The sequence below is a fragment of the Capra hircus genome, chromosome 12 (assembly GCF_001704415.2).
Source record: "Capra hircus breed San Clemente chromosome 12, ASM170441v1, whole genome shotgun sequence".
Classification (NCBI taxonomy): domain Eukaryota; kingdom Metazoa; phylum Chordata; class Mammalia; order Artiodactyla; family Bovidae; genus Capra; species Capra hircus.
In genome coordinates this window covers 65,222,702-65,248,693 of record NC_030819.1, presented here as the reverse complement: position 1 = coordinate 65,248,693, position 25,992 = coordinate 65,222,702, and the positions used below count along the sequence as shown (strand labels likewise).

At 47.4% G+C, this 25,992-nt stretch overlaps 1 protein-coding gene across 3 annotated transcripts in view; it reads right to left on the bottom strand.

Annotated features, from left to right (window-relative positions):
• The window catches only part of ATP7B (ATPase copper transporting beta), a 76,571-nt gene that overhangs the window by 20,277 nt on the left and 30,302 nt on the right, over window positions 1-25,992 (bottom strand). For all 3 annotated transcript variants that reach the window (XM_018056700.1, XM_018056699.1, XM_018056698.1), the window contains 7 exons: window positions 13,352-14,522; window positions 9,564-9,821; window positions 7,448-7,611; window positions 5,369-5,530; window positions 2,824-2,900; window positions 1,942-2,113; window positions 493-726 (listed from right to left, as the gene is read on the bottom strand). In XM_018056700.1, coding sequence (XP_017912189.1) covers window positions 493-726; window positions 1,942-2,113; window positions 2,824-2,900; window positions 5,369-5,530; window positions 7,448-7,611; window positions 9,564-9,821; window positions 13,352-14,522 — 2,238 coding nt within the window. The remainder of the gene's footprint in view (window positions 1-492; window positions 727-1,941; window positions 2,114-2,823; window positions 2,901-5,368; window positions 5,531-7,447; window positions 7,612-9,563; window positions 9,822-13,351; window positions 14,523-25,992) is intronic.

The following is a 25,992-nucleotide window of genomic DNA, read 5'->3' as shown; positions in this document are numbered from 1 at the left end:
AGTCCTGCGAATTACATTTCAGGTGGAAGAAACAACGCCCGTCTGCCCACTGACGGTTTTCTTTTAGGTTCACTCTAATTTTTTTTAGGACCCGACTTCCACTCTCTTATAGGACACACTGACATCTGGAACAATGGTGGTAAGAACGGCATGACCCTGAGGTGGGAATGTGGATATCTAATCCAGGAAGCCACACGCTCGGTTATTTACCAAGAGACGATGCGACCTCTGACCCAAAAGCCAGAGTTCTTTCCAGTGCATGCGGCGCCTGAACAAAGGCTTTTAATAATTAACCAGATTAGCTGGGATTTTAGAGGTAGCGACTGGTTTGAAGATTAGCGGCTGGGGCACCTAATTATATGTAGGTTTCACGTTTCTTCGAGTCGTGCCCTTGATGGCGTATCCTGAGTAATTCTAACCACGGTGTTCAGACGAACTGAGGTTTGTGCTACTGAGGAAAGAGCTCTGCCTTTAATCTGAGGCTGCAGTTACCTTCACCACGTGTTCCAGCCACCGCCCCAGGGCGATGAAGACGAAGAGCATGGGGGGCGTGTCAAAGAAGGTCACGGGGCTCCTCTCGGCCTTCTCGGCCACGGCCACCACCAGGATGACGAGGGAGTAGACGTAGGCGATGCTCGTGGCCAGCACGATGAGCACGTCCATGTTGGCCATCCCGTGTCTCAGAGATTTGTAGGCCTGGACATAGAAGTACCAGCCGCCAAGGAACTGGAAGGCGGTGGGGGAGAGTGACAGTCGTGACGGGGGCCCTCGGGTCTGCAAATACTCTGGGCTCACCCACGTCACAGACATCCCTTTGCCCTCCATAACTGACACGTATGAAGTGTACTTCCTCACTCAGAGGACTTCTGGCCACAGGAGTGGATGCTCATGGGAGACCTTTAAGACCCGGAGGACTCAACCATGTAAATGTCCATGGATGGTGAAGAAGGTGAAAGAGATCATGGTGCGTTCATACTGGGCACAGTGCTATGTGGTCCCTGAAGAGACCGCTGATGGGAGAGACGTACACAGTACGTGGTTGAGTGACAAAGCCAGTTATAGATCAGTATGTCTGCTGCTACTAAGTCACTTCAGTCGTGTCCGACTCTTAGCGACCCCATGGACTGCAGCCCACCAGGCTCCTCCACCCATGGGATTTTCCAGGCAAGAGTACTGGAGTGGGGTGCCATTGCCTTCTCCATCATTGGGTCTAGTATAAGTCTATTTCAGCTGTAAAAAAGGCCTATATCTGTAGTAGTGAACACATACACACACAGACATATATGTATGTAAATATGTATTTTTCCTATACAGATGAAGATCTGTTAAAAAAAAAAACAAATTCAGCCCACAGATACTTGCCTCCAGACAGTCCTAATTAATATGAATTAATTCTAATATTCTAGTATTAAGCCTAATATTAAGTCAGGAGTTTTATTTTATATTCCAAAATAAATGGAAGGCATGTCTCCCACCAGAAACACAGCTAGTTCCTGAATGTGGTCCCCAAGGTAGGCATAACACAAGGGCTGTGCCTTTTAAATTATGATTTCCCGGGACCGCATCTCGGTCATTCAAGACAAGATATAGGAGAGCAGCAAGAGCTCCAGGGTGGTCCAGCTGCTGCTTCCAAGGGCAGATTCAGTGGGAAAAAAGCAAGCACGCTACACTGGATCACCAAGCCTTGCCTCGAAAGGACTGCTGTTCCAGGGGAGTCTGGTCATCTGTGAACTGACATGAAGCCAGGTCCTTTCTCGTTCCCCATGTTAGGCCCTTAGTGTCAGCCATAAGATAGAAAACATCAGCAACGGGCTGGGTGGTGGGGAAATAGGCAATGAAGAGGCACCTGGAGCAACGGACAGCATGCTAAGCGGCCAGCACCTGCCGGCCGCACGCAGGCATGCCGCGCAGGTGTGCCTCCCGCCAGCCCCCGATACGCACCTGCACAAAGGTGCACAAGATAAAGAAGACGAGATTCAGGATGGACAGTCCTGGGACGACGTTGTGGTCAAGGACTGAGGACTGAGGCTCATGGCTGGGTATCAACATATAGATCATTAAACCCATGACGGGGATGCCAAACACCAGGCTGCACAGGAAAGAGTTCTTCCACCTGGAAAGCAACGCAGCAACACGGACATGTCAGGCTCCGCCTGCCCCCAGGCTTCCAGGCTGGGCCCCTCCCAAGGACTCGGTTTGAGACTTGCCTCTGCCCCGTGTCTAGGACAGACCACCAAGGGCTACAGTGAAAGCTGTGCTCGCTCCCTACATTGGCCATTTGAGGGGACATCAAAGGTCTAAACCTCCCTGCAAGGATGCTCCAGGAATGTTTAGACGTAGCCCTGGTCTGCCCATAGCCGAAGTGGTACCTCCAACCTACAGGTGAGGCAACCAAGGCCCAGAAAAAGCTGAGAGTTCAGCCCCAAAGAGGCTGACCATCCTCAGACTATGACCGCTACTGTTCTTTCTTCAAAACTCACGTTAGCCATCAGCCATAGGTAGCTGTTTAAATTAAAATTAAAGTGAAGTCGAATTAAAAACGTATTTCCTAAGTCACAGTGGCTGCATTTCATACTGGGCAATGCAGACATACAGCATTTCTGTAATAGCAGAAGGTACCGCGGGACAGTATTGTTGAAAGGGTTAACATTACGAGGTAAAGGCGGTTAATTCAGCAGAAGTTGCTGTAGGTGGTGGTGGTGGGATGGGGGGCAGTTGAGGGGGGCGACAAGGTAACCAATTAGCACAGAATCAGGCAGGTGGGGTCCGGGGAGAACTGGCCCCATAGGCAGAGCTACGGTTTATCTTTTCTGTTCAACCTACTGCTTTATTTCCACCTTGTGGTCCAAGTGATGAGCGTTGGGGATCCTCTGGGCCAGGGAGGCACGAAAGCCAATTTCCTTGTTATCAAAAGGAGGAAACAAGAAAGAAGGCACTTTGTTAAAACAGGCATTGGGGGAAAGCACTTTACATCTTTGGAAATGAGGTTAACCTACAACTGCCTCTGAGGACTCAGGACTTCTGTCCCCACGTCGCCCTACAGATGCTGTCCACAGGGACGCCTGCTCCTTCTGTCGGCAAAGGCAGCGGACGCTGGGAGGTGACTGAGCCTGCCCCGAGCTGACAGATGCCAAGTTACAAGCTTGGGATTTGTGAGTGAAAGACTCCCCAGTATCAGCTGGGGAGTTGGTCAGTGGCCACTGCTCTCTGCAGGATGAAACTGAAGGTCAGAGGTCAAACCCCCAACCAAAGCCACAGCATCATCGGATCCAGTCACAGGACCCCCACCCCCTCAGCACAGGCCCTCCCGCTGACTAGACTGTGGCTCCAACAGCCTCTGCGGTTTTTTCAGGGATTATCTTGCCCAGTTCTTTGGCTGCCTCACTTCTCTCCTCCACCCTTCTCTGCCTTATTTGATCTGATCACTAGATTTCTGATTCCCTTTATGAAATTACACAGAAAAAGCTGTCAGGAAATGTCCTGTCAGCCAGCACAATAGAAAGAGGGGCCCCGGGGACTCTGATGTTGGGGTTGTACACAACAACTTGTACAGTAGGAGAAACAGCATGTAAGGCCATCTGAAGACAAATCCTTCACAACTAATGCCGGCCTAGTTACATCAGGAAATGATGCCCCAGAGATGCAGGAATGGGGGCCAGACATTGGCAATATTCCCCAAGTAAGAACAAGGGGGGAGCTACAGTGAGCTGGGTAGAGGCCAGCAGGGTGTTCTAAACAGGAAGTGGGGGAGACCTTCCCTGGTGGTCCAGTGGCTAAAACTCCTAGCTCCCCAAGCAAAGGGCCTGGGTTCAATCCCTGCTCAGGGAACTAGATCCCACATGCTACAGCTAAGATTACACATGCTGCAGCTAAAAAAGGGATCCCACATGCCACCACTACCACCCAGCGCTGCCAAATAAATTATCTTTTAAAATAAATAAAAAGAAACAGGAAGGGTACTGGAGATATGCTCCAAGCTCCACCTGGACACTCCCCATCATTATTGCATCCGTCAACTTCTCTCCCTCACCAGTGCCTTATCATCACTGTTCCATAAGACCTGTGGCATGGCAGAAACTGGATGCCCACTGAGCTTGGAGCTGGGAGATCTGGGTTTGAGTCCCAGGTCTTGCAACCTTTAGCTGGGTGTGGGGGATCTAAGTCCCTGAACCTCTCTGGGGGATCTCTGTTCCTCATCTGATAAAGAAGCTGAGTTATCTATCTCTAAGATTAAGGTACTATATCAACAGCAGTAACAGTATTTGCATATCAAAGAGCTCTGCTAGGCCAGACAACAGACAATACCTCTCTTACACACACACACACAAAGGAAAATTTAACACAACTCAAAGCCTGCTCTGAAATGTTTCATTTCATAAGCCACAGTCCCTGCTAAACTTCACCATTATGAGTTACGAGTTCATCTGGTTCAGTTTTGACTGTCTCGGCCCAGCCAGATCACCACTGACGCTCTGATACAGCACAGACCTGGGAGAGGATATGGAATGTCTATGGACAAAGTGAGGAAGGAATGGAGTGGAGGTATACGAAACTGCGTTGACCGATTTTCCAAAGGAGAAATGACTGAACTCTCCTGCTGCAAAGAAGGCCCAAATGCAGGGAAACTCTTCCCAACACCAACAGTCCTTTTGTCTGCAGATACTTGGCACAGATGTAAATAATATTAAAAATTACTATTAGTCTTTTTTTTTTGGCTGTGTTGCATGGCTTGTGGAATCTTAGTTCCTAGCCAGGGATCAAACCCAGCCAGGCCCTCCTCAGTGAAAGCACAGCGTCCGAACCCCTGGACTACCAGGGGATTCTCACAATTAGTCGACTTAACATCATGTACCAGGAATCCTGGTGATGCTGCTGTTTCTCAGGGACTACTTGAAATTAAAACAATAATATCTTTTCCTTTTTCCTGTTGTTTCGTTGTTAAGTCATGTCCGACTCTTTTGAGATCCCATGGACTGTTGCCTGTCAGGCTCCTCTGTCCATGGGATTTCCCAGGCAATAATACTGCAGTGGGTTGCCTTTTCCTTCTCCAGGGGATCTTCCCCACCCAGGGATCAAACACACACCTTTTGCAACCCTGCATTAGCAGGTGGATTCTTGGCCAATGAGCCACCTGGGAAGCCCCCTTCACTGATTTCAATCTCAGATTATCTGATACTTACTAAACCCTTATAGTTTTAAAATAAGTCACCTTATTTCCATGGGAAAATCTGAAGATTTTATCAATATATTATACTAGCTGATTTTCTCTCTTTTTTTAAATTAGCTACATTTTGCTCATTTTTTATATGATGATTATAAATCAGTTTTTAAAAAGGTGGGTGCAAAATTTTTTGGATGAATGACTTACCTCGATAAGTTTGACAATATCCCGCGGACCAATAATTTCAGGATCAAACTTCACGTGGGCTTTGCTGGTGGCGAGAGCCACAGAGGCGTAGGTGATGCCTTCTGTCCTCCTGAGTTTGGACTCTATGTTGTGAACACAGGAGGCGCAGGTCATCCCCGTGATCTGCAGCAAAGGATGACAAAGATCCCACTGACCTAGGGTCCAGAGGACTCCATCAATGGCATACAGGGGGCTGGTTAACAGGCAGCCACAAGAGCTCTGTCCTCCTTCCCAACGTGCAAGCCTCCAAACCCCCAGTGCAAGATTTTGAGGCTTCAGGGAATATAACCAGTGGTTCCTCCCCACCTCAGGTACAGGAGACCAATCACTAAGTAGATGGCAAGGACTGAGGCCTGGCTCCCAGCTCTGGTAACGATGGACTTTCACAGCCCTGCCCTGGTTATCCATTTCTGCCACCCCAGGCTGTGTGCACCAGCATGAGAAAGGAATTCCAAGTGAGTCAGCCATCTGTCATCTGCATCAAGTGAGCCAGACGACTAACTCTTCTGAGTATCACTTCCCTGGTGGCTCAGATGGTAAAAGTGTCTGCTTACAATGCAGGAGACCCGAGTTCATTCTCTGGGTTGGGAAGGTCCCCTGGAGAAGGAAATGGCAACCCACTTCAGTATTCTTGCCTAGAAAATCCCAAGGATTGTAACCCTGGTAGGCTATAGTCCATGGGGTCGCAAAGAGTCGGACAGGACTAAGCGATTTCACTTCTTCACTTCTTCTGAGTATCAGTGGTCAGCACTTCCCAGAAAACAAACTAAATACAGACATAAAATACCTGAGCACGTGATGACAATACAAGTATCGATACCATTTAGTCTGTTAAAAAATAACACCACAATTTAAAAAAACAAAACATTGTTCAAAAAAATGTTTTCATCTTCCCCACTGTCTATTTTTTTTTGTTTGGCCACACCACACAGCATGTGGGATCTTAGTTCCTCTCTCAGGGATGGAACCCACACCACCTGCATTGGACGCATGGAGTCTTAACCACTGGACCACCAGGGAAGGCCCCCCAAGTGACAGTCTTGTTCTAGGTTTCCCATTCCGTAGTCTGTGCAGAGACGAGTGCCTCTGGACCTGGAGGTTTTCAGAGGGGCCCTGCTCCTGTTGCCAGCCCTGATTCCGGCTGTAACCCAGCGAGTGCTACCCCGGGCCCCTCTGCACACACCGAGGCCTGGCCAGAGCGGAGGGCTTGCTCTACAATGAACACCACTTATCAGGACCTCAGAGTGCCACTCATGTCCTCAGCACTCGTTCTGCAAACATTTACTCACCACTAATAGCAGGGACTGAACATAGCAAAGAAGAAAGACGCAGCCACTTTGGGCAACAGCATTGCTCAATGCTTATGGATTCCTTCTAAGTCTCCCTTTATTTGTACAAAAGGAGCTTTGCACAGAAGTGCTTGTGAACACACTAGATGTGAAATAGGAGACCCATCTGTTGTCTTCCATGATTTGTTGACAAGTACAGCTGGCGACAGTGGGCAGACAGCAATGCATGCCCCAACTCGTCCCACCCCCTCCAGCAGCCCTGGGTACAGCAACCACCTCGGCGTTCACCCCGGACCAAGTGCCTGGCCACACTCTAGTCGCCAGACACCTTCCAGATCCATTCTGTGCCTCCGACCGAGCCCTCTCCCCCTGGGATGGCTGCTGGCTTCCTTGCTGACAAACATCCCACAGCCTGGACACCCGTCTGGCCTTTCAGCTTCCCTCCCGGCCTCACGGGACGTGTTCAGATTTGACTCCCTTGAACCACCAAGCTCAGGATAGCCGCTGTCTCTAATTCCTCTTCCTCGCCCACCACTGCCTCCTCCTCCTAAAACCCTCGCTGCATCCCTATGACTCTGACACAGAGGGCATTCCTTCACAAAACAGATCCTAGTCACTGGCTTCAAAGGAGAACCCAACGATGACAGGATATAAGCAAGATGGGCGAGCGTCCTGCTCACAGCCCGGCTGCGGAGGCCGTCTTGGGCCTGCACCGCCCAGCCCCCTGCTCCAGCCCAGCTGCCGTGCTTACCATCAGCTCGAGGTCGCCATCCGAGCCCGTGTAGTCTTCCATCACTGCTGCCTCAAAGCCCAGGTCCTGGACGAGCTTTGCTATCTCCAGGGGCTGGATGGCTTCCGGGTTGTACTTCACCTCTGCCTTTCCTGCCATCAGGGCAACCAGCACAGACAGGATCCCTGCAACCAGCGGGGCACAGCTGGAACCCTCCGGGCCAGGCCTCTGAGAGATGATGAGCTCAATACAAGCTAGCAGAGGAAGGCCTCTGCCCCCAGAAGTTCATAGAAGAGCGGTGCTCACCCTTGGCTGGGCGTGAGGATGACCTGGGGAGGAGCACACCGTACCTGGCCCTTTGTGTTAGGCACTCAGTCGTGTCTGACTCTTAGCGACCCCATGGACTGTAGCCTGCCAGGCTCCTCTGTCCATGGGATTCTCCAGGCAAGAATACTGGAGTGGGTTGCCAGGCCCTCCTCCAGGGGATCTTTCCCACCCAGGGGTCAAACCTGAGTCTTATTATGTCTCCTGCACTGCAGGCAGGGTAAAGCTCTCCTGGGGGTTCTAATGGACAGCCAAGCATGAGAGCCACCGTTCTAGAGCCACGCTCCTCACACGGCACTGGACATACACATCACCCAAGGCCCCGGTGAAAGCACAGACTCTGGCTCAATGGGTCTGGGGCTCACTCTGGGGGTCACCCCACTCCCAGGCTGAGCCATGCTGCCACCCCAGCAGGGGCAGCTCTGAGTCGGGCCCTAGGAGACACTGGTGAGGATGTACACCTCAAAGCAGGGGATGGAGTCTGCAGCTGGCAACTACTGTTACACCAAGGAGGTACTTTTTCCCTCCACTTTCATACACAGGAGAAAAAAATAATTTTCAAAAGTGGTTTTCCTTACTCTTTTCCCGTTTTCAATTGCTTTCAGGAATGTAAAAGAACTCCCACGGACTATCTTGCTACTGCTATTGCTCATTAATAGTTTAAGGGAGGGAGGTCCTGCCTTCCACTGAGTGAAAGAAATAAATAAAAAATAAAATACTACGTAATTTCATCTGAAAAAAAAATTGTTTAAGGGGAGAAAAGAAAGCTCATTCACATAAATGAAAGGAATGATGTACTTTAAAAAACAGTGCTGTAAGAGATAAAATGAGGGATTCAGGTGAGGAAGAGAAACATGGGCCTGTGAACCACAGGGTAACTTCCGAGCAATCTGCCCAAGGGTGACAGGGGAGCTCCAGGAACACCTCAGTTTGAGAACCATCCTCTAGAGCTTCAGGAAGCCCTAGGCTTGGTGAGCAGGAGGTCACAAGGAGCCACAGAAAGACAGAAGGTGACCCTGGAGGCCAGCAGAGTCATGGTTCAGACATTCTCCAAACACAAAACTGGGACAGGATTTTTGTTCCACTTTCAGGCTTAAGAAACCAGATGGCCAATGTTGTTTAGAGGACAAAATTTTGGCGTTTTTACAACTGTTTATGATTTACAGGGACAACAGGGCAGAATACTTGAAACTGGAACTTCTCCACAAAATACAGGCTATTGATGACGTGTTTGACAGTAAGAGGCTTTGGAAGGGAAAACCACAGACTGCTACCAAGACAAGCTAGGTGGGGAGGCCACTCATGACTGTACCTTGACCTCTAAACCAGATTCCCCATGGCTAACTCACTCAGAGATCCATTTTATCTCAAACTAAATACTCCTTAAAGGGCAGAATGCCAACTGCTCCAGATGTTTCCAGAGAAACATCTATCCTCTAATATACAATGAACATGCCACTAGATTATCAGTGTGTGCTAAGCCATGTCCGACTCTTTATGACCCCATGGACTGTGGCCGCCAGGCTCCTCTGTCCATGGGATTCTGCAGGCAAGAACACTGGAGTGGGTAGCCGTTCCCTTTCTCCAGGGGAATCTTCTCAATCCAGGGACTGAGCCCTGCATTGGCAAGTGGGTTCTTTACCACTGAGCCACCAGGGAAGGCCCACCAGATTATGAGGGCTCCTGATAAACGTGGTCAGCAGAGATGCCAAAGGGCGCACACACCACCCCACATTGCTAACTGTGACGCCCAACAGTCTACACAACCGCCTTACAGCAGCATTCCAGGCTCGGTGCCGTGTGGACCTCTTACCAGGTTCTTTCTGCAGGTTCCTCTCTATGTTGGACACACAGGACGCACAGGTCATGCCTGAGATCTGTAGGAAGCACTTCTTTGGGGCCACCGTGGTGGAGGCCGGGAGGGACTTGGGCGACTGGCGGGGGATGTGGTTAGTGTGGAGCCCCCCTGGCTGGGGAGCCTCTTCCTGCATGGGCACAGGTGTGCCAGCTGCCGCAGGCCCCATGGCACTCCCAGCACTGTGGTTGCCAACCTGGTTGCTGGAACAGTTTTCTAGGACAGAAGGTCAGAAAGCATTCAAATTAGAAATCATTCAAACTAGAAGAATGAATTAAGTTTTTTCTGGAACAGGAGGGTCAAGCCTAACAATATTCAGGTCAAAGTTCATGGAGAAGATTATGGGTAGGGTGGGGAACCGGAGATTTCATCACTGAATCTCTCTCTCCACAGTCAGACGGAGACACGATTCCACACGTAGGAAAACACACCAATACTGCAAGGATGGAATGTTCTGGGTAGACGAATGCTCTAATGGATGATGACAATAACAGCAGTGGTAAGAACTCACCAGGCACCCCACCCTGTGAAGCACACATATGGCCTCCTTTAACTGTCAACGTAGCCCTGCGGCAAATACTGCTACTGATTCTGTTTTACAGATGAAGAAATGAGTTATAAGAAATTAAATACTTTGCCCCAAACCCCTCAGAAATCAGGGAATCGAGCTTACACATCTGGACTGTCTTTTAACCACAACAGCATCCGGGTTAACAGAGGCCCACTCCCTCCCCTCCGAGAACCAAACTGCCCCAAACACCTTAATTGAGTTGCTGGCCCTTCCCTCTTCATTTGTCTAAGTCCTCCATACATTCTGGGCAGGAGCCTTTTGTCAGCTGTACCCACTGTGAACTTGGCCTGACAGCCTGTGGCTTGCTTTGTCACTCTCATCTAATGCTATCTCTTTCGATAAAAGAAGGCCTTGATGTGAATGAAGTCCAATGTACAGTCAACTAAACCAGCTTCAGTGGTGATGCACTCTTTCCTCTGTTAATGGACATGTCTACCTCAACACGGAAAACATCCACGATGTTTTCTTCTAGCTCTGGTTTCTGCACTGAGCTCTGTTATCTCACAGGAAGGTCTACATTCAGGTCACTGATGTGCCTCACGTTAACTTCTGTGTAGGTCTGAGGTGATGGTCAAGGGTAATTTCTTTCTGCTTGGATTTCCAGTTATCCGGTTCCAATACTGACAAGGCCATCCTTTCTCTGCCGAGTTCCAGGGATCAGGGAGCAGACATTTGCCCACCACACATGTATAGACAGATGTAACTAAGCATCAACCAGATCAAGACACAGAACGATTTCATCGTTCTGAAAAGTTACACTTCTGCGATGACACAAAATACTCTTGAAGAGTATGTAGAAAAGAATGCCATCATTTGACGATGAACTCTCATTACTTCAAAGTCCACAGCCGCTACAACAGAAGCTCATTTTCTGGAAAGTGCTAAAACTACTTCCACTCACTTGGAGTGCAGCTGATGGACACTTTCAGCACCTTCAGTGAAGACTCTCCAGTGCTCCAGCTTTAGAGGCCCTCCACCTTCTGGATGCAAAGACTATCACCTCACCTAGCACAGCTCTGCTCTCCTGGACTTTGTCCTTCAAAATGACTCCACCTCTGGATCTCAGGCTCTTAACATTCAACCTCCTACTCCTAATCCATCAAACCCTCCTGCCGCTATCCATCACCACTGTCTGGATTCACTTGCCTTTCTATTCAAATACTGTGGCCAACAGTTTCACTAACATTCATGCTATTCTCCAACACAGAGGTCTAACTCAACTAAATTCTAAGCTTCTGAAGACTGCTAAAGAAAGTTTAAATAAATGAACAGAAACTCAAGCCAGCCTATGCTACTGGGTCCATTATGCCAACCCTGAGAGGGCGTACACATTGATTTGGCTTTCTGGAAATCTACTTAACAGTATTATCAAAAATGGTACCTCTAACAGTTTGGTACTTAGTAGTGGCACAATAAATATTTGTGATGGAATGAAATAAGGCTGATATCCTGTGACCCAGCAACTATGCTTTCAGGTATTTATCACAAGGAAATGAGTCTGTGCAAGGAGAACAAATCATGTGGTTGGACGACTGTTCTCAAGGAGCCCCTGGTCAATTCAGAGTGACAGAAAAAAAATACAAGTAAGGCCTTTTTAGCATTTACGTGGTTATAAAAGACAGTCATCAGCACACTTACAGTTTATCCTAAATTAAGTCTGACAGGTAAAATACAGGACGCCCAGATAAAACTGGATTTCAGATAAACAAGGTTTTTTTTTTAGTATGTCTCAAATACTGCATGGGACATACTAATCCTAAAACATTCTTCATTGTTTATCTGAAATTCAAATGCAAACTAGGTGTCCCGGATTTTTATTTGCTAAATCTGGCACCCTAAGTACCTCTTGGGGTAAACATAATTCTCATAATTCTGGCCAATCAAAACCCCTGTTTTCTCCCCAGGTTTACTTTTTGTCCAATTCAATTATTCTGGATTATGTAGTTCAAGGCAAATTTCTTTTTACTGCCACAGACTTGATTCCACTGTTGAAAGACTTTAAGCCTCATGCAAACAGCAGATGGCCACTCCACACTGCACTCTTACCTTCTGAGGACAGGATTTACTGTCCTGCTGTTTTCCTTACTGATTTTTGTTTAAAAACAAAACTCCTTCCTGAAACTTGGTACAAAGACAAAGCACAGGGTGGGGCCTAGTTCCTCCTCATGACTCACCCACTCCCATCAGGGGTGTGTGTACAGGGATCTGAGCCCCTCTGAGCCCCCTGCCTAGGAAGGGCTCCTCTAGGGGGAGGTGAGTGGGAGTGGGCCATGAGGGGCGGGGGAAGGAGGGCAGTGGCTGGGTTTCTGCCATCTCCCATGGCTCACTCCCACCCTCCCCCTGCAGAGGAGCCTTCCTACCACCACCGAGCCCCCCACCTCACCAGCCCACCCCTGCGGCCCGGCATGGTTCCCCCTTTTCGCTACCACACGAGCTCTCCGGAGGGGCTACGCCTCACTGACCAGTGGCCTGCAGCTCACACAGGCCTGGCGAAGGGCAGAAACACAACAGGTGTCAGGACATCGTGCACAGCTCCGTGCAACGGAGGTGGTGGGAAAAGCAGCGAGTGAGTGGCTGGTGGGTCAATGGGAGGGGGCTTGGGGACAGCCACCACCCAGGAAACCGTCTACTGAGGTGGGGTCAAGCCTGTGGGCACCTCACTTTGTGAAGGCAGTCTTGTCCCCCTTTTCTCACAGCCGTGGCTGGTGGCAGGGGAAAGGAACCATCGTCCCGCCTTTCCTTCATTCCCACTTTCAACAGAACGGGCTCCAGGGGCTGAGACCAAGGTCCTGTTGTCTCTATTATTCTGTTTTGCTCAGCAGAGAAATCTCTGAGCAAACGAAGATGGCTCCTTTAGAGAGAGGAGGGCCAGGTGTTCCTACAGTATGTTTTTTACAAACAACACAGGATCAGCGTTCTCTTCAGAAAAGAAGCCAAAAGTCCAAGGAACTCAGCATTGAGTCCCAGTGACCTGAGAGGCAACACAGAAACACCCGGGAATTCTAGCTCCTCGATCCTGACAACTGGCCCACCAGCTTACGTTGCAGAATTGTCAGCTGGGAGGACCCGGGAGCCAGGGAGTGTGGCTCACCTGTCCAACCGTGCGGGGACCACGCTGTAAGAGCAGAAAGAAAGGAGACACCCCCAGGGAGCCCTGACGCACATCACCACGTACCAGCCAGGATGGAGGCCTCGAATCCCATGTCCTCCACCGCGGCTCGCAGTTCTTCTGGGTGAGTTCGAGATGGATCATAGAGAACCACTGCAGTTCCTTCGGCCAAAAAGACTGAGATCTGGTGCACGCCCGCCCTCTGGGAGATCAGGCCTTCGATGGACTGGACGCAGGACTTACAGGTCATGCCAGCAATGGCCAGCATCATGGTACAGGGCGCACTGGGTGCCGGGGGGGTCCTGGAGTCTGGCCCACTCCCTTCCGCCCCATTGGGAAAAGAGACTTTAAAGTTCCCAGGAGGCAGGGCCTCGATGGCCCTCTGCAGGGCCCCTGGGGAGACGAGAGAAGGGTCGTACTGGACTTGGGCGGTCCTGCTCTCCAGGGACACGTGAATACTCTGAACCCCGGGGAGCTGGCCGATATTGTCTTCAATGTTCAGGACACAAGACTTACAGTGCATTCCATCCACTCTCAGGTGCAGGGGGACCCCCTGGCCCCCTGGGGTCTCAGAGTTATTGTCATTCTGATTAACGGGAGTTGGAGGGGCCGCTGAGAGGGTGCTCTGGAGTCGCCTGACGTCTATGGGTCCCAGGCTTACTGGGGCCACCTTGTTCTTGATGACGGCTTCAAACCCCATATCGGTTATATGGTCCCTGAGGTCTTGGGGTTGGATAAGGTAAGGCTGGTAAGTGATGACTGCCTCCTGGTTGCTGAGCGAGACGCGGACCCTCACGACGCCCTGCAGTTTCCCGATCTTGCCTTCTATGGAGCTGACACAGGACTGGCAGGTCATGCCCTCCACCCGAAGCTTGACCACGGCCTCCGAGGTGGGCGAGACCCTGGAGGCCCAGGAGGTGGCCTTTCCCTCGGCCACACTGGCCTGGAAGCCCATGTCTTCAATCTGATGGCAAATCTGCATCAGGCTTACCACTGAGGGCACGTATCTCACCTCAGCACTGCCCTGCTCCAGGGAAACCTTAATGCTCACAATGCCTTTCAAACTGGAGACCCTGCCCTCGATGGACTTGACACACGACTGGCAGGTCATGCCCACAATGCTGATGGTGCCAGCGGCCGTCTGGGAGGGGCACACGCCATCCAGGTCATCCTCGTAGCCATTGTTGTCAAAGGCAAAGCTCTGCTTCATTGCTGGCTGGAAAAGCTTAGACAGGATCTAAAGAAAGAGAAGGAACATTTTTTATCCTTCAAGTGAAACGTTCTCTAAACTCTCCCAGCTTGTCTGGGCCCTGAGAAAATGGAAAACAATACTGCTGGTATCCAAACATCTCAAGAGGACAAGAACATCAAAAGATACTACTCATCAAATGAATGGGCTTCCCTGGTGGCTCAGTGATAGAGTCCACCCGCAATGCAGGAGACGGAGGTTCAATCCCTGGGTCGGGAAGATGCCTTGGAAAAGGAAAATGGCAGCCCACTCCAGTACATCTTGCCTGCAGAATCCCATGGACATGGGAGCCTGGTGGGCTACAGTCCATGGGGCCGCTGAAGAGTCAGACACAATTAAGATTCTAAACAGCGACAACAACAAATATCAAATGAAAGGATTCGGAGGGGTTCCTTCCAGCTCTTTCTGTGATTCTGAACACAGAAGTCAAAAGCCCACCTTGGTGAAATGTTTTTCTATTGTGGATGGAGCAAAGGTTTCTGCAGGAAAGGAGACCATGATGGGACTGACAGACACGGGACGGGCATGGCGAGTCTGAACACAGGCAGAGAGCACAGAAGAAGGGCACAAGTCCCTCGAGACCTTCCTGACACCAGTCAACACCTGAAACTGCCCCACTGGGCTTGGTCCTTTAGGCTCAAATTTCGGAGGTCCTGCCGGAGTGCAAATATACAGGATAGCCAACACCCTAATTCTGCCTCTCTTTCTAGGCGTGTCCGTCTCATTCTCTTAGCAGGGATTAGATTTAATGACCACTAGGCACATGTTCTGAGGACACACCTCCCAGCCCGTGGGGCCAGACCACGGTGCCTGTGACCAAGGGTCAGGAAGGATGCTCCTTGAGCTCAGCAGTGCCCAGGGGACCAAGGGGAGCAGGAGGGGGACAGCTGGAAGAACAGGAAGTCAGGCTGAACAAGGCACTTCTCAGAGATGCCTCCAGAGTCCCTGCCCCACATGGACCACTGCAGTTATTACTCAAAATGACACATGCTCCACCAAACTAAAGGGATTCATTTTTTTATCTGATCATGGCTCAAGTGTAATTTCCTGAACTCTTCTCATGATGTTGTGGCTTCAGTCATTCTACTTAGCAAAATTTCCTCTTCCTAAGATCCCAGCCTCACGACTCTCTTAATTAGATATAGTTTTTCCATTCAGTTCAGTCACTCAGTTGTGTCTCTTTTCGACCCCATGAACCGCAGCACGCCAGGCCTCCCTGTCCATCACCAACTCCTGGAGTCTACCCAAAGCCATGTCCATTGAGTTGGTGATGCCATCCAACCATCTCATCCTCTGTCATCCCCTTCTCCTCCTGCCCCCAATCTCTCCCACCATCAGGGTCTTTTCAAATGAGTCAGCTCTTCGCATCAGGTGGCCAAAGTACTGGAGTTTCAGCTTCAAGATCAGTCCTTCCAATGAACATCTAGGACTGATCTCCTTTAGGATGGACTGGTTGGATTTCCTTGCAATCCAAGGAACTCTCAAGAGTCTTCTTCAACACTGGAGTTCAAAAGTATCTTTTCTTTGGCGCTCAGCTTTTTTTATAGTCCAACTCTCACATCCATACATGACTACTGGAAAAACCATAGCCTTGACTAGATGGACCTTTGTCGTCAAAGTAATGTCTCTGTTTTTTAATATGCTGTCTAGGTTGGTCATAACTTTCCTTCCAAGGAGTAAGTGAAAGTGAAAGTGAAGTCACTCAGTTGTGTCCAACTCTTTGTGACCCCATGGACTGTAGCCCACCAGGCTCCTCGTCCATGGGATTTTCCAGGCAATAGTACTGGAGTGGATTGCCATTTCCTTCTCCAGGGGATCTTCCCGACCCAGGGATCGAACCTGGGTCTCTCGCATTGTAGACAGGCGCTTTACCATCTGAGCCACCAGGGAAGTCCAAGGAGTAAGCGTCTTTTAATTTCATGGCTGCAGTCACATCTGCAGTGATTTTGGAGCCCAGAAAATAAAGTCTGACACTGTTTCTATTGTCTCCCCATCTATTTCCCATGAAGTGATGGGACCAGATGCCATGATCTTCGTTTTCTGAATGTTGAGCTTTAAGCCAACTTTTTCACTCTCCTCTTTCCCTTTCATCAAGAGGCTCTTTAGTTCCTCTTCACTTTCTGCCATAAGGGTGGTGTCATCTGCATATCTGAAGTTATTGATATTTCTCCTGGCAATCTTGATTCCAGCTTGTGCTTCTTCCAGCCTAGCGTTTCTCATGATGTAATCTGCATAGAAGTTAAATAAGCAGGGTGACAATATACAGCCCTGACGTACTCCTTTTCCTATTTGGAACCAGTCTGTTGTTCCATGTCCAGTTCTAACCGTTGCTTCCTGACCTGCACACAGGTTTCTCAAGAGGCAGGTCAGGTGGTCTGGTAGGCCCATCTCTTTCAGAATTTTGCACAGTTTATTGTGATCCACACAGTCAAAGGCTTTGGCATAGTCAATAAAGCAGAAATAGATGTTTTTCTGGAACTCTCTTGCTTGTTTGATGATCCAACGGATGTTGGCAATTTGATCTCTGGTTCCTCTGCCTTTTCTAAAACCAGCTTGAACATTTGGAAGTTCACGGTTCACGTATTGCTGAAGCCTGGCTTGGAGAATTTTGAGCATTACTTTACTAGCATGTGATGAGTGCAATTGTGCGGTAGTTTGAGCATTCTTTGGCATTGCCTTTCTTTGGGATTGGAATGAAAACTGACCTTTTCCAGTCCTGTGGCCACTGCTGAGTTTTCCACATTTGCTGGCATATTGAGTGTAGCACTTTCACAGCATCGTCACTCAGGATTTGAAATAGCTCAACTGGAATTCCATCACCTCCACTAGCTTTGTTCGTAGTGATGGTTCCTAAGGCCCACTTGACTTCATATTCCAGGATGTCTGGCCCTAGGTGAGTGTGAGTGGTCACACCATCGTGATTATGTGTGTCATGAAGCTCTTTTTTGTACAGTTCTTCTGTGTATTCCTGCCACCTCTTCGTAATATCTTCTGCTTCTGTTAGGTCCATACCATTTCTGTCCTTTATTGTGCTCATCTTTGCATGAAATGTTCCCTTGGTATCTCTAATTTTCTTGAAGAGATCTCTAGTCTTTCCCATTCCATTGTTTTCCTCTATTTCTTTGCATCGATCATTGAGGAAAGCTTTCTTATCTTTTCTTGCTATTCTTTGGAATTCTGCATTCAAATGGGTATATCTTTCCTTTTCTCCTTTGCTTTCCACTTCTCTTCTTTTCACTGCTATTTGTAAGGCCTCCTCAGACAGCCATTTTTTAATTTTTCATTTCTTTATCAGTACTATTACCTGCTTCAGACGTTTGGGCATAGGATTTTATATATGGTACCTGATTATAAAAAAAAAGTATATGTCACTAGGCACCTATACAACCCTGCTCATCTTCAGTTGAATCTCCAGTATGTGGACTGATCTTCTCTGTCCCTGTGTATAAAATGCAGATCTTTTTGACTTCAACTTTTGAGCAGCTTAACAAGATGAAAATTTAAATAACTTTTGAAACAGATTATGAATGTTTTTTTGTATATCCACAGAGGAAATCATAAACTAATTTGGGATTAAGAATTACAAGGAATTTTAAAAAATATTTTTAAATAGAGAAAAGGGAATAATTAAGTGATTTATGAGTGTGCACTAAGTTGCTTCAACAGGCTCTTTTTTCCGTAGGATTCTCCAGGCAAGAATACTAGAGTGGGTTGCCATGCCCTCCTCCAGGGGATCTTCCCAACCCAGGGATCGAACCTGCGTCTCTTATGTCTCCTGGGTTGGCGGGGTGGGGTGGGGTCTTCACTGTTAGAATCTAGTGTTTCGGTTATTTGTTACTATGTGACAAACCAAACCTGGCGGCTTACGAAGACCGCGGCCGCTCACAGGTTTTCAGTTCAGACAGGTTTGGCAAGAAACACTCATCTCTGCTCCATAGAGCGTCATCTCAGGTGACCTGGATGGGGCTGGGAACTATCTTCCAAGAAGATAGCGCATTCATGACATAGTTGGCAGGTTGATGCTGGCTGCTGTTGGTAGGGGCCTTGGTTCTCTTTCCTGTAGTCTCTCTCCATGGCGAGGCTGGGCACCTCACAATTGGGGTTTTCTGGGTTCTGCGAGGGAGTGCCACAATAGTAAGCATTCCCAGAGAACAAGCGCTTACCAAGCCTCTGTCTGCATCACACTTGTTAATCCACCACTGGCCAAGGCCCCTCACAAGGCCAAGCTCAGTCAATATAGGAGAGAATTACATAAGGGTTTACATACAAGGAGGCCGAGTTCACTGGGAAGGCTACCAAAATAAGTCCATCACAGCATGCCAGCGCAACTGAGAGGGAAAAAGAATAGTACACACACAGATATTTATGTATGGATGGAGTTATCTCTACCAGAATGTGTTGGCCCTGAGTCTGTGGACTGGGCAGCTGAAGGGGTCAGGTAGTTGGGGTCAGGCGTAGGAAGAGTTACTTTACACTGTGCAACTTACTGTACAATGTATAAGCATTACTGGATTCTAAAAAAATTGATTTAAAAATTAAAATAATGTGAGCATAAAGGAGATCCAGAGCAGTGGCTTGATTGTAACTGGTATGAATCGAATCCTCACTTAACTGAATCAAAACCTCATTTAACTGAAAAAAGATCCAGCAAAAACTACAAAGATATTCACTTTAAAACAGTATTTTAGTAAAGCAGAAATCACCTCCTTATAATAAGACATAACTCTCAACCAGTCCATTGGAAAAACAAATCCTTAATGATTTACTACCCAATTTCTTTGTCTTGGTCCTAGGTCGACCTACAACTCACCAAACCCAAGCCACAAAGCTGGCTCTTAATCCCTAGATTATTGATCCTGTTAATATGTTCCTCCTAAAGGAATTTGCAGAAGTGTTGGAAGCCATTTGTTTGTAGCAAATGGTTCTCAGAGGTCTCCCTTTTAAACACGCAGTCTTCTAAGGACAAGCAGTTATGAAAGACAAGGTTTTGCAAATAACACAACTTTGCGAAACACCAGTGTACCTGTTGGTTTAGCGGCAACCTTACAACAGCTGTCAGGTGTTTGGATCATTTCTAAGTGAACACACAGACTGTATGTACTTTTAATTCTGTTCTTCGATGAAGACAATCTCTAGGGTAGGGGAAAACTCATCTACTGAGTTCAGACAAACACGTCTAGGTTGAAGGGTTCATCAGAAGTAACAGACATTGGAAAGTGGACACAGGGAACAGGTTGCGTTCAGGAAAAACCAAGTGGAACTGCCAATGTTGTTTGCATCCCACTAAATCACAGACTCCTTGAGAATAAACACTGGGGACTTCTGCAGGTCCAACACCAGGTTACCAGCTTTTGAATTTTCAATAAACTATCAGTACAGTAGACATCAGGATGAGAAGGGCCTGGAAATACCTGGGAAGAGGGTAATTCTACAGAGAGGAATCCAAAAGTGAATTTCCATTCTTTGCCACCTCTCTAGGCGTCTAGGTCTCATGGAATTTGCTGAGAGTACCAGGACTTTCCAAAGAAGGGCAGGGAAAGGAATATAAACAGTTTATTCACTAAGATGGAGCCAGGAAAGGATAAGATCTTTGGATAGGCCATTCTAATATGAAGAAGTGAGGGTGGCATGTTTTAAGCAAAGTGTTCAAAGCGAGACTGAAACTGCAGAGCCCAGAAATGACACACCCTGTTAAAAACGGCTGTGATCACAAATCAAAGGGCAAATACTTTTACATGCACAAGGAAAGGACCACTAACCACTTCTGAGATATCTTAATTACACCTGGATCTCCAGCATCCTTAGGTAGGATACCACTTGCCAATATATCTTGAGACTACTTTCACTCTGAAAGCTGTAGAACACCCTTAACAATTTATGAGGCAAAAATATTATTACATGCCTGCAACTTATCCAGTATATAACCTCTACCCATACAACTCTCTACACCTGAACTTTCAGGGAACTGAAAATACAGAAAGGTCCTGATTTTTTCCATATGTACACAGACCCAATAGGTAGCAAATAGTTAATGATTCTCAGTGTTACTTTATGAGGATGGCATTTTATATCCCTAATTATCTCAAGATAATTCTGTAAGGAGATACTCTTATCACCATTTTACTGCTGAAACAGACTCAGGGGTTTATCCAACCTCACAAATAACAGAGCTGGGATTTAAATCCAGCTCAAAGTCCAACAGGCTTTCTATTTTTCAAGGAAATCTTAAGGTTACTTTTTTTCTTTTTCGCCATGTTAATTACAGGAAAAGGTTACAATGCTGAAGCGCAAAATGAAGAAAACAAAAGCAGCCACATCCTAGTGCATGGGAGGAGAATTTACCACCCTAAAACACATCTCTTCGCATATTGTTTCAAGCTAGTTATTTTTGGGGTAATAGCCAACACTGAAAGGGCTCTGAAAACCAAGTAAGAGTTGCCTTTTTGGAAGAAAGACATTTGTAAGGGAAATCTCCCTCTGTCCCCAGAAGAGAAGGCTGATGGATGGAGACACCCTGTCTCCCTGGTGGCTCAGAGGTTAAAGCGTCTGCCTGCAATGCAACTCGATTGATCGATGGAGAAGGAAGTGGTATAAATGTGTACCATGATCACTCTGTTTCCTTGCTTTTCCTGGCAACTTACCCTGACGCTCCCACCCTCAGCATCTCTGCCTTTGGTTGAGGATGGTATTTGAGGTGAGGGCTTCGTTCATTTCGGTGAGTTATTTTTTCCAGGTGTCTCCCATGTATTCATGTTATTTAACTTTTGTTTGCCTTTCTCCTGTCAGTCTGTCTCGGGTCAATTTCATTTTTGGACGAGCCAGAAGAAAAAGAAGGCTAGAGGAAACTTTCTCCCTCCCTGACACTACCTGTCAGGTAACAACAGACTCCTTCGAGGTGAATGAACACAGATACGGAGGTGAGGGTGTGGCTGAGACCGCTGGGGGGCCTGGACCTAAGCCTAAGCAGATAGATACTAAGGCCTGCAACCCTTAGTATCTGCTTTATTCTTATCTGAGAATTCCTTAGGCATCACAGATTCACAGCGGAAGGAGGGTCAGAAGGGACTGACTCAAGAAAAGATCCCACCCAAACCACTCCAGCTCTGGGGTGTGGTAATACACAGAGAAGCCTGGCAGGCTGCAGTCCATGGGGTCACAAAGAGTTGGAAACGACTGAGCGACTGAACAATACTCCAGGCAAATAGGTGTCAGTCTCTAAAACCCCCACTGAGAAAAAATCAATGTCCCCAGTGAAACCAGTATGTAAAAAAAAAAAGTGGGCGGTGGGATGGAGTGGGGGAATTCCCTGGTGGTCCATTGGTTAAGAATCCAGGCTTCCAACACGGGGGGGCATGGGTTCGATCCCTGGTTGGGGAAACTATGATTTTGCATATAACATGGTACCACCAAAAAAAAAAAAGCAAAACTGTATGTACATAAATTTAGACAAATACATAGTTAGGTATTAACACATAAAATTGAAGTTACCTATGGGTAAGTTATGACATTCTGATCTTTTTACTGTCTGTACATATTTTGCAATTTTTAAAACTTAAATTTTAAAAAAAAGGTCCTACTTTTATACTAGAAAACAAATGTGGTTTTTCAGTTTCTTTAAGGCAAAGAAGAAAATGTCTTGCTAAACCATACTAATATAAGCAATGATAATATTATCATTGAGATAAAGATGACAGCAATGATGAACAGATGACATGTTTCAACGTGGCTTTATCCTCTAAGCTTGCTTCCCTGGTGGCTCAGACGGTAAAGACTCTGCTTACAGAGCAGGAGACCTGGGTTCTATCCCTGGGTTGGGAAGATCCCCTGGAGAAGGGAATGGCAACCCACTCCAGTATTCTTGCCTGGGGAATCCATGGACAGAGGAGGGTTACAGTCAGGTGGGGTCGCAAAGAGTCAGGCACAACTAATCCTTTATCCTTATGCTTTAAGGAACATGTTCACTCCATATGTTTAAATATCAGCCCTTCCCATCTGTTGTGAATTTTTTGAAGGGATATCTGACAGCCTCAAGTAGGAGATTCAGCCTTATCTGAGCAAATCCAAGCCTCAGTTTCCTCAGCTGTGAAAGGAGGTAACAATAATATGCACTCCAGTTCGGCAAGGAGGTCTGAAAGCTAAGGACTGAAAGCTGCTGGTTCTGCTAAGTCGCTTCAGTCGTGTCCAATTCTGTGTGACCCCATAGATGGCAGCCTACCAGGCTCCCCCGTCCCTGGGGTTCTCCAGGCAAGAACACTGGAGTGGGGAGCCATGAAAGCTAAAGGAATGTAAAAGGCTAACATCATCAGCTCAGTTCAGTTCACTCAGTCGTGTCCGACTCTTTGCGACCCCATGAATCGCAGCACGCCAGGCCTCCCTGTTCATCATCATTTCCCGGAGTTCACTCAGACTCACGTCCATCAAGTCTGTGATGCCATCCAACCATCTCATCCTTGGTCGTCCCCTTCTCCTCCTGCCCCCAATCCCTCCCAGCATCAGAGTCTTTTCCAATGAGTCAACTTTTCGCATGAGGTGGCCAAAGTACTGGAGTTTCAGCTTGAGCATCATTCCTTTCAAAGAAATCCCAGGGTTGATCTCCTTCAGAATGGACTGGTTGGATCTCCTTGCAGTCCAAGGGACTCTCAAGAGTCTTCTCCAACACCTCAGCTCAAAAGCATCAATTCTTCAGCGCTCAGCCTTCTTCACAGTCCAACCCTCACATCCATACATGACCACAGGAAAAACCATAGCCTTGACTAGACGGACCTTGGTCGGCAAAGTAATGTCTCTGCTTTTGAATATGCTATCTATGTTGGTCATAACTTTTCTTCCAAGGAGTAAGCGTCTTTTAATTTCATGGCTGCAATCACGATCTGCAGTGATTTTGGAGCCCCAAAAAATAAAGTCTGACACTCTTTGCACTGTTTCCCCATCTATTTCCCACGAAGTGATGGGACCGGATGCCATGATCTTCGTTTTCTGAATGTTGAGCTTTAAGCCAACTTTTTCGCTCTCCTCTTTCACTTTCATCAAGAGGCTTTTTAGCTCCTCTTCACTTTCTGCCCTTTCAAAATGACTATGAAGACAAACAAGGCCTCACTGGAACTTCAAAAGTAGTCCAGGGAAGTAGGCAGGGAACTCATTCTTTTTGACCATTTTACTGATAAGAACTAATTATTAAAACTCATGTACACATTCCCCCATCCCCACTCCAATCCCTTCAAACTGTCCTTTAATGCTATTTCACAAAGTTTCAGAAAGAGCTCCCAGTGAGAATTATTTACATTTTATCTACTGATAAAACAAACTCGAACTCGGGCATTTCACTTCAAACACCGCAGAGGACAGGATGCCTGGGCTGTGTGGGCTCCGGCGTGACCTCTGGCCTCAGGGCCATCGCCAGCCCTGGTGCTGACGGTGCACTTTCCGGGGAAATCCACACCAATGACCGTTTACTGCCGGTTTCTTTCCCTTGACCACAATGAGGAAAACACTCGAACCCTTACTGAGAAACTGGGTGCACTATATCTCACTGTGGTTTTGATTTGCATTTCTCGGAGGACTGGTGATGTTTATCACCTTTATATGCATCTGTTGGCGATCTGTATGCCTTTGCAGCAGTGTCTGTTAGAACGGTTATCATCAAAAAGGCAAGCGATAACAAATGCTAGTGAAGATGCGGAGAAAAAGGGAGCCCTTGTACACCGTCAGCAGGAATGCAAACTGTTAACAATTACGATGGAAAACAATATGGAGGTTCCTTAAAAAATTGAAATAGGACTACTGTCAGTTCAGTTCAGTTCAGTCGCTCAGTCGTGTCTGACTCTTTGCGACTCCATGAATCAGGCCTCCCTGTCCATCACCAACTCCTGGAGTTCACTCAAACTCATGTCCATCAAGTTGGTGATGCCATCCAGCCATCTCATCCTCTGTCGTCCCCTTCTCCTCCTGCCCCCAATCCCTCCCAACATCAAAGTCTTTTCCAGTGAGTCAACTCTTCTCATGAGGTGGCCAAAGTACTGGAGTTTCAGCTTTAGCATCATTCCTTCCAGAGAAATCCCAGGGCTGATCTCCTTCAGAATGGACTGGTTGGATCTCCTTGCAGTTCAAGGGACTCTCAAGAGTCTTCTCCAACACCACAGTTCAAAAGCATCAAATTCTTCGGCGCTCAGCCTTCTTCACAGTCCAACTCTCACATCCATACATGACTACTGGAAAAACCATAGCCTTGACTAGATGGACCTTTGTTAACAAAGTAATGTCTCTGCTTTTGAATATGCTATCTATGTTGGTCATAACTTTTCTTCCAAGGAGTAAGCGTCTTTTAATTTCAAGGCTGCAATCACCATCTGCAGTGATTTTGAAGCCCAAAAGAATAAAGTCTGACACTGTTTCCACTGTCTCCCCATCTATTTCCCATGAAGTTATGGGACCAGATGCCATGATCTTCATTTTCTGAGTGTTGAGCTTTAAGCCAACTTTTTCACTCTCCTCTTTCACTTTCATCAAGAGGCTTTTTAGTTCCTCTTTACTTTCTGCCATAAAGGTGGTGTCATCTGCATATATGAAGTTATTGATATTTCTCCTGGCAATCTTGATTCCAGCTTGTGCTTCTTCCAACCCAGGGTTTCTCATGATGTACTCTGCATAGAAGTTAAATAAGCAGGGTGACAATATACAGCCTTGACGTACTCCTTTTCCTATCTGGAACCAGTCTGTTGTTCCATGTCCAGTTCTAACTGTTGCTTCCTGCACACAGGTTTCTCAAGAGGCAGGTTAGGTGGACTGATATGCCCATGTCTTTCAGAATTTTCCACAGTTTATTGTGATCCACTCAGTCAAAGGCTTTGGAATAGTCAATAAAGCAGAAATAGATGTTTTTCTGGAAATCTCTTGCTTTATCCATGATCCAGCAGATGTTGGCAATTTGATCTCTGGTTCCTCTGCCTTTTCTAAAATCAGCTTGAACATCAGGAAGTTCACGGTTCATGTATTGCTGAAGCCTGGCTTGGAGAATTTTGAGCATTACTTTGCTAGCGTGTGAGATGAGTGCAATTGTGTGGTAGTTTGAGCATTCTTTGGCATTGCCTTTCTTTGGGATTGGAATGAAAACTGACCTTTTCCAGTCCTGTGGCCACTGCTGAGTTTTCCAAATTTGCTGGCATATTGAGTGTAGCACTTTCACAGCATTATCTTTCAGGATTTGAAATAGCTCAACTGGAATTCCATCACCTCCACTAGCTTTGTTCATCCAGCAATTCCTCTCCTGGGTATTTACTTAAAGGAGATGAAAACACTATGCTGCTGCTGCTGCTGCTAAGTCGCTTCAGTCGTGTCTGACCCTGTGCGACCCCATAGACGGAAGCCCACCAGGCTCCCCTGTTCTTGGGATTCTCCAGGCAAGGACACTGGAGTGGGTTGCCATTTCCTTCTCCAATGCATGAAATGCACCCTCATGTTC